This window comes from Cricetulus griseus, chromosome 7 (assembly GCF_003668045.3).
Source record: "Cricetulus griseus strain 17A/GY chromosome 7, alternate assembly CriGri-PICRH-1.0, whole genome shotgun sequence".
NCBI lineage: Eukaryota > Metazoa > Chordata > Mammalia > Rodentia > Cricetidae > Cricetulus > Cricetulus griseus.
Window position 1 is genome coordinate 81,251,872 of NC_048600.1, and position 9,146 is coordinate 81,261,017.

General features: G+C 44.8%; 1 protein-coding gene across 1 annotated transcript in view; it reads left to right on the forward strand.

Annotated features, from left to right (window-relative positions):
* The window catches only part of Myh13 (myosin heavy chain 13), a 46,643-nt gene extending 44,178 nt beyond the window's left edge, over window positions 1–2,465 (forward strand). Inside the window, exons 36-38 of the mRNA XM_027426243.1 lie at window positions 492–596; window positions 695–790; window positions 2,313–2,465. Of these exons, the coding sequence (XP_027282044.1) occupies window positions 492–596; window positions 695–790; window positions 2,313–2,465 (354 nt within the window). The remainder of the gene's footprint in view (window positions 1–491; window positions 597–694; window positions 791–2,312) is intronic.
* The last annotated feature ends 6,681 nt before the right edge of the window (window positions 2,466–9,146 follow it).

Consider the following 9,146-nt stretch of genomic DNA (forward strand, 5'->3'; position numbering starts at 1 on the left):
TGTAGCTTTGGGGCCTATCCTGGCACTCGCTCTGGAGACCAGGCTGGCCTCGAACCCACAGAGATCCACCTGCCTCTGCCTCCCGAGTGCTGGGATTAAAGGCGTGCGCCATCAACGCCTGGTATGGTGTGCCTATGTTTAATGCCTTGCCTAATCGGAATTAAGACATCTATAAAGAGTCCAGCAGGTTTTGCCTATGAGGATAAACAGGCCAGACTCCCAACCTGTCAAAGTACACAGTCCCAGAGGAAGGGGTCTCTTTGCTAAGCCTGACCCAGGAGCCAAGTGCTATGCGCCAGGGGCTGCCTCTACCCTAAGAGGGCATATGACTATAATATGTACAAAGCCAATACATGGACTAGGCCTGGGAGGAGATGTCTCTGTAAATCGCAGCAAGGTCTTAAGGTCACTTTAGGATGGCTAGCCTGTGAGTCTGCTAGAGAAAGCTAGTCATCTTGACCTCACTTCTATATGCTCCCCGTCCCACACAGGTTCGGGAGTTGGAAAGTGAGCTGGATGCTGAGCAGAAGAGAGGAGCTGAAGCTCTGAAGGGGGCCCACAAATATGAACGCAAAGTCAAAGAGATGACTTACCAGGTAGCAAGCTGCAAGCCCTTAGGCATTGCTATGTGGAGCAGACCTCAGCAAAAGGAGTCAGGGGCAGGAGGTCTCCACTATGGGTGCTCTGTTTGTAGGCTGAGGAGGACCGCAAGAACATCCTCCGGCTCCAGGACCTGGTGGACAAGCTGCAGGCCAAAGTGAAGTCCTACAAGAGGCAGGCAGAGGAGGCTGTGAGTATTGGAGGTCCATGTGTGTCTTGTCACTGGCTGGGGTGTCCTCACGAGGCCTGAGTGGGAACCAGTGCCTGATTAGGATCATTCAGAGAGCCCCAGGACTGACTTTGCATCTGCAGGTCATGACACAAGCACCAACCCTACATGTTCGCTTGGTCTGTGTTTATCGAATCTTCTCCATCTCCTAACCTCCTGTACCTTCATAGCTCCCCAACTTCTCCCAGCTACCTCCATCCCCAGCCTACATCTCTTTATGCCACACCACCCTTCTTCACTCTATCTACCCCAAAGCATCTTAGTTTACTCTGCTGACCTTGTACCATCCCAACTCTCACTAACCAGACCAGACCAGACCACTACCCATACCAGCTCCTGCCTTTCTGCCCTGAAACACCCCATCTTAATGTTTGTCATCCTACCACACTCTACTGTCCTGGTCCCTACCCCCAGATTTCTATAGCAGCACCCCACACTCCTTTCCATGCCTGTTTAGCTGCCTCCCTGGTCAAATAGGTAAAAATCAACAGGAAAGACAGTAAATGGGCCAAAACCAGCACTTTGAAAGATGTCCTCCAGAAGCTTTGGGTCTGAGGGCTACAAATAGTGAAATACTGGAGCCAAGATGGGAGGAAGCCTTAGCTTTAAGAAAATAAATTATGCAGGGTGTTGGCACTGTCCTGTGATCTCCAAAAATGGAGTCAGGAAGATTGCAAGTCCCAGACCAGCCTGTGTTACTACATGGATATACTCTGTCTTTATAAATGAAATGAAAAGAAAAAAATTCAGTCTAATGAGGTTAAACTTGTTGCTTTCAAGATTTCTCAGATTTTATAGCTAATATGTAATTAACTGTCCAAAGTAAAGGGCCCTCTAGAACAAAGCCTTTCCTACAGTTTCTTGGCTTGGGGACCATACTAATACCTGCAGAGCATCTCTCAAGACCAATGTCTCAAGGAAAAAAATTGGTCATCCTTCAGAAGAAACAACCATGACCATCACCACCACAACTACAATATTTACCACTACCACAACCACTATGAACACTTATTTCAGACTACCACCACAAAAAACAGCACCTCTAACAACCTCACCAATAGCACCACCCCCACCGCAACCTACCATCACCATTGCCCCCATCACCCACTAACACCACCACTACCTCCTCGAACACAACTATGACCACCACCAATATCCCAACCACAAGCACCAGCATCAGCACCACCAGCAGCACCCACAGATAGCACTAACACCACCACAGCTCCCACTGCCACCATTATGACTACCATTAATTCCACCACCAGCAGCACCACAACTACCAAATCCGCCACTACCAGCACCAACAACAACACATTGGTTGAGCGGGACACCATTCAATATTCTCAAGAGAACTCAGCTCGTCTTCCCTCACTGCTGTCAGTGAATACATGGCTCACATTTTCCTGGTTCCCCCAACTCCTCAGAGCCTCAGAGTCACAGAGAGATTCCACAACTCTGTATCCCCTGTCTTCTTTCCATGTAGGAGGAGCAAGCCAACACACAGCTGTCCAGGTGCCGGAGGGTCCAGCATGAGCTGGAGGAGGCTGAGGAGAGGGCAGACATTGCAGAGTCTCAAGTGAACAAGCTAAGGGCCAAGAGCCGTGATGTGGGTAGCCAGGTAAGAGCAGACACCTGAGGATGGCGTCTTCCCAACAGGTTCTTCATACCTCAGGACCAACAGACCAACCAAGGACAGCCTGGAGGATGTCCTAATCCTTGCCACTGCTCATACACCTACAAATGCTCTTTTAGCATAGATTCCTATGTACCAGGCTCTTGCTAGAAGCATAGGGGCAGGCATGTCATCTCCCTCTCTCCCTGTTGGTAGAGACGCAGTCCAGTAAGCCCCTGCTTTTGAGGTGACTTATCCTGTCCCTAGTAGCTTAAATGGTTTCTTTGTCAACACAAAGTGAGACAAGTCCATTCCTTAATGCCATTTTTTTCTGAAATTCCCAACTCTGCATCTGCTTCCCTTGAAGGGGATGCTGAGCCTCCCATGGAGTTTGACTCATTTCCTGTGTACAATTTCTTTTCTCCCACAGAAGATGGAAGAATGAGACTCTCCTGAGGCTCGTTGCCATGGGCCACCTCCGGGAGAGTGGAGGGAGAATGTGGGAAAAATAAACTGTCCAGAACACTCAGAATCCAGTCTCTGCTGTGTTTGTTATTGTGGGGTTAAGTTTTAGATTCTTGCCTGCTTTACTGTAAATGTTAAGAAAGTCAGAAATGGGAAAGTGTTTGCTTCTTGCTTCAAGTAGAAAAGGTGAAAAACCAAGCCTGTTTCCAGGTAAACTTCCAGTTTCCACAAACATTTTCAAATCCAGACCTGGCTGAGGGTTTGGCTCAGTGGTAGTGTTTGCCTGACATGTGTGAGGCTCTAGTTTCCATCTTCAGCACCACACAAAACAAAAGTAAACAGAAACCACAGACCCTATATCAGCCAGTCCACACCTGACACCTGTTAAAACAGCTATCACCAGAAAGATGAAGCCTAACAAGGGTTGGGTTGGTGATGACAGAGAGAGATGGGAACCCTTGTGCTCTGTTGCAGAGAAAGTAAATAGGTCCACCATCATGGAAAACAGTGTGAAGCCACCTCAGAAAACAAAAGCAATGCAGCGTATGACCCTGAAATCTTCTGAATGTATTTTCAAAGGAAATGGGGTCTGGATCTTGATAATGCTTTTGCACTTCTGTCTACTAAAGAATTATTCATAATAGCCAAAATATAGAAGCACCCTAAATGTCGGTGCTGGATAAATACGTTTTAGAAATCTACTATCCCAAACAATGGTGTCTAAGGATGGGGAAATGGCTGCAAGCATGCAAACTGAATTCAGATTCAGATTTAAACCCAGGAAGTGTAGTGTGCACCTGTAACCCCAGTGCTGAGAGGGCAGAGACAGGAGGATCCCTGGGGCTTGTTAGCCAGCTAGTCTACCCTCTAGCCAACTATAAGATGGAGAACAATAGAAAAGGATGTCAATACTGCTGTCTGAGGGACTGGCCTCCAGCCACACAGGGCTTTAAGAGGAGCCTATGATGTCAGTGTAAACCACACTTTTCTATCCCACAGGGGTTTAGGAAAAGAAACACACACTCTCTTCATGGCTTCCTTATTTATTCTTCTCTTGTGTTCATTCTATGTTCTTTCCTCTGTTTTTTTTCAACTGTATACTTTTTTCTACAACTTATATATCCCAATAAAGTTTTTCAGGCAGTATAAGAATTACAATGTGGTTGCATTTTGTTTTTCAAGTGAATGATTACAGGGAATACAAAACAAATGGAAAAAAAACAGCATGTTTTTCAGATCCCTGACATGATTAAATATTTTATGTACTACTGGTGAAAAACAAATTATCCCAATAACCCACATATATTTATACCCAAGCAACTTGTTATAGCTTAACCATGTGGGCAAGCAAGGTGTTCTTGTCAGGTCTTTTACTGGAAGGCTGCATTTTGTAGTTACAAAAGTGGAGGACAATTACTTTATTACTTATCTTGAAAGGTAATCTTATAAGGAATCTTAAAAGAATCACAAACCTAAACTTTTATATATGAAAAAGAATCAGTCAGCTCTACTTTAAACCTTTAGGGTACATACCCACTCATTAATGGGTTTTTTTTATATCAGGAGATTGAGGGCAGAAATGGGTATAAGGAATTAATCCTCACCTTTGGTCATCAACCAATCCTAACAGGAAAGGTATGCCAACCAATGATAATTGGGCTGCTTTGTGTCTTGTTCCCTGACCTTAACAAGTTCAGCTCTGTGCCTTTCTAAAACTTTAGATTGCCTTCGTGTGTGTGTGTGTGTGTGTGTGTGTGTGTGTGTGTGTGTATACTTTAAAGCAATTTAACAAAAACATCTTAGTCTAACTTTGTTATTTTTAAAGCTTTGTTTCAGCTGAAATACACTCCAAAACCTGTGAATCCATCTCCAGACATTAAGGTTAAAAGAATTTAAACTATCTGGGCTATTGGGACTCAATTGTTTTTTCTTAATCATTAACTTGAGCTACAATCTATGCAGCTCCTTAGGTGAAACTCACAGGCCCTAGCTGTGAAACCATATCCTGGTATTTATTTTTATTCATCAAAACTCTGTATAGGTTATCATTATTATCATCAGTTTAGACAGGACAGCTTAGGGAAGGATCATCTTCTTGACAATCCACAGATAAAATGCCCAGTAGAATAGGATGTTTCTAAGAGATAAACACACTATATTACAGGCAGTGGAGATATCCCACATCCACTCACACCATGCTAGATACCAGAGAAAGAGAGCTGCAGCAAACATGTAAAGGCACAGCAGAAGCAAAAGGCATTCTGAGGTCTGCAGTCCCGTGGCCTTGCCTAAACCAGATTCACCCATCAGAGAGTTTCCTCCTGGTGGGCTGACACCTCCAACCTCAATTGCCATCTGATGCTCCTCTGACATGGCTACAGCACTGGTATCCACATACACACACATACACCACACAAACTCATACAAAAATGGTGTCTCAATATGCAACAGACTATTTTTCAGCCTTTAGGCAGAAGGAAATCCTGCTGTGTTGTGGCAACATGGATAAATTCAGAGGACACTATGCTAAATGATATAAGCCAGATACAGAAAGGCAACGCTTGAGTGGTATCACATGTGTATAGAATTAAAACAATCACTCACAGAGGCATAGTGGTACTTGGAAAGGGCTATAAGTTGGAGGAAATGAGAAAATGTTGGTCAAAAGAAAGTTTCAGGTGCACATGGTGAATAATTTCTGGAGATGTGCTGATATGCACAGAAACTTCAGTCAATGTATCTGTGAGATGCTGTGTTTAAGCTCACCACACATGGGAGAAAAAGGTTGTACACCTTAGCACTGTAAAACTTCTATTTCTCCATTATACCTCAATAAGTCTGAAAAATAAATAATTCAAGAAGAGAAAGAAGGCCAGGTATGGTGACTCAAGCTTTTAATTCCAGCACTGGGGAGGAAGAGGCAGGTGAATTTGAAGTGAGCCCGATCTACATAGTGAGTTCCAGGACAGCCATAACTGTATAGACAGACTATGTCTCAAAACAAAAGGAAGGAAGGAAGGAAGGAAGGAAGGAAGGAAGGAAGGAAGGAAGGAAGGAAGGAAGGAAGGAAAAAAGGGAGGGAGGAAAAGAGAGAAAGACCCTTTTAAGTAATTATTATTTTCTTCTTAGGAATACATAATTCTCACAGATTGGATTTTCTATCTTCTCCCCAAATTAACTGAAAGTTTAGTGGGCTCAGATGACTAACCACTCTATTTATATCCAGGGCAGAGGGGAAGTTTGGCCATGGAGATCAGACTCCTAGGCCAATGCTTTCTTGCTAAGCTACCCTGTTTTCCCCTCCTACACCCTTTGGGATCTGGGCTGTACAGCTCTCTGTGCCCACTTACAGCATTTAAGCAAGCAGCAATATAGTCAAACCCATTCACTCACAGGGTGTCAGATGCACTGGGGGAAAAGATGGTCTGGGCCCAGGTACAATCTTGGTCTCCCCTGACTTGGGCAATTCTTCTCCACCTGTCTGCATCCTCTTCAGGATTCCCCAGCTCAAAGGAACCAACTGGGCCTGGAGAACTACTGACTTTGAAAGTCCAGGCTGAGACAGGATCCATGTACCATCCCCTCTCCACCAAACCAGAAGCTGTTAGTCTCAAGTCTCCCCTGGGTCCTAAAGATGCTCCTGATTTTGATTGTACTGGCTGGCTAGCCCTCCAGGGTGAAGTGGGATGTGGACCCTTAAAGAAAGCTTAAGAGCCAATATTAAATAGGAGCCTCGGCCTGACGACTCACAGGTTCTTGCTGTGTGACCTTGGGTTAATATATGTTCTCTAAACTTGAGTTTCCACATTGGCTACCAGACCTGTGTGGTCAGTAGCACAGGCTCTGGAGTTCTGCAAACCTAGATGGAATTCTCATACTGTCACATTAAGCTGTGTGGCCTTGGGTGAGTGTTCTCTCTTAACCTTGGTTTCCTAATTCTCTGGGACAGAAAAAAACAATCATAGCTATGGGTCTTTATGCTTTAAAGATTTATTTGACTTGATTCATGTGTGTATGTATCTGTGCACATGGATACATGTCCATGCATGTACCGGTGCCCATGGAGGCTGGAAAGGGATGTTGAATCCTATGGAGATGAAGTTATAGGTGTTATTGAGCCAGCCAATGTGGGTACAAGGATCGGAACTCTGATCCTCATGACTGAGCAGCTCACACTTCCTGGCTGGGTGTCACCCTGCCAGAGTCTGTCCTTCCCAACCTTATTAAAGTTTCCTATTAATAAAGTTGCTTCATGACTTAATCCTCAGTTTTCTCAGATACAAAACAAATGATTTGTTAAAAGTTGTTTTGAGAGGCAAATAAGAACATGTAAGGAGTACACTTGGTCTGGGGTCTGACATACAGTAAACACTTTAATATTCTTAAAGTGTGATAGGAAGAGTTGAGACGTCACGCTAGGTGGGGGGGGGGGTCACGAGGCACAGGCCCAGATGAATAACAGTCTGAGTCTTGGACTTTCTTTACAGGTCTCCTATGGTTTGAGGAGTTAACATGCCATGCTCCCGTGAAACTGCTATGGTACAATCCCTCTCTGGTAGCTCAAAAGACGAGATATGAATTTCCTCTTCCCAGACATACTCTAGTTTATTTGGAACTCCCCAGAAAAAAAGTCACCCTTAACTCCTTGCCCTTACCCAGCCTGTTTTTGAGATGCTGGCCCCTGCCTAGTTCTCTGAGTTAAAGGAAAAACAATGCCTGTATTCTTCACAGAGTAGTGTTTTATACTTAATCAATATTCTTATTGCTAAATAAAAAGAATCAAGAACAGACTGAAAGATGGAAGCATGGATAGATTGATGGATGGATGGCAGCCTCTAATGTCAAGCCACCAGGTATCGCCTGTAAGAACCAAACAACTCAAGATAATTTCTTTTTCTGGGACTGAAAGAAAGAGTGAAGATGAGACTCATGCCCTGATTTTTCCTCATCAGCATCTACATGTTAAGGTCTAACTTGCAGCTGGGACCAGTCTTGAGCCCTCAGTTCCTTCTGGCTCCCTGACTGTCCTTCAAAATGCAGATGGAGAGTAAGGGAGCCTGCCACAAGCTATAGCAGACACAGGAGGAAACAAGAGAACTTGGGAGAACACCCAAGTTCTCTCGACTTTCCAAAGGCTGTGGACAAGTCAAGAAACACCCCCAAGTCTCAACATGGAATAGAAAGTCTGATTATCCACCAGCTGCCTGTAAGATGTGCTTGGTAAAAGTTCCTACGAAACAGCATGCAAATGTTTCCCCTAACTGTGCAACCCTCCCCCCAAAAGAAGGTAAGATCATCACTGTTATTTGACTACCAATGGTGATAATAGTTCTGCTGTTTATTATTAATTATGATTTGGCACTAAAACCTAGGTATAGAATGTGAACTTTGAGCCCTACCAAGGGCCCTGAGGTCTTTTACCCTGGTCTACAGCCCCCTCCAAAACAGAACTTTGCTGCCACCTTCTGGCTATGGAAAGATGTGCTTTGCGTTATGTAAATGATCTGGAGATTTAAACTCATTTCTTGGAAGAGACATTGAGAATCAGACGTGTCCTTGAGAATCATGATAATCTGTTCCTGGTCCCTGGTTTTGCAAACCAGAAAATTCAGATTAGTAATGGGATCTGAGCCAGGCACCCACCCCAGGTCTCTTGGATCCCAGACCAGGGCTCCCTGAAAATGACTATCCACAGAAAAGGACACTCAGACATCAATGAATCTAGAATGGCTGAGTAGAGAAAATGGTCCCTGTTGATGGCCCCTGTTTCATGCATGGGAGAGCACAGGACCGAAGCATAGTCTGCTTCACTGACCCTTTCTCACCACAGGAACCTCAGTCAGACCAGAAAAGATACCTTGGTCCTGCAGGGGAAGCCCCCTACCTCTAGCATAGGTGAGTAGGGAGCAAATAGCAGTTCCAAAAGCAGGTTCTCTTCCCACCCTGTTCAATGCCCCCAGGAGGTTGACAACCATGGGCTCCATTGCACTCTGGCTTCTGGTTGGGTCCTGCCAACAGAGAGCCAAGACTGAAAACCAGGGAAAGAGGAGATTGGATCAAATTTGTTCTCATCATCTTTTGCTGCAGCCAAAGGCCCCATTGCCTGTCAGGTAACCTAATGTTCTCTGTCTCCAGGCTCTAGTAGGTTCTTCTTACTCCCTGAAGGCACCTTTAGACCTAGATATGTTAATGGAGACCTGAGCTAGTAAAACGGCAGCCCTATTGGGCCTGTAGTTTCCC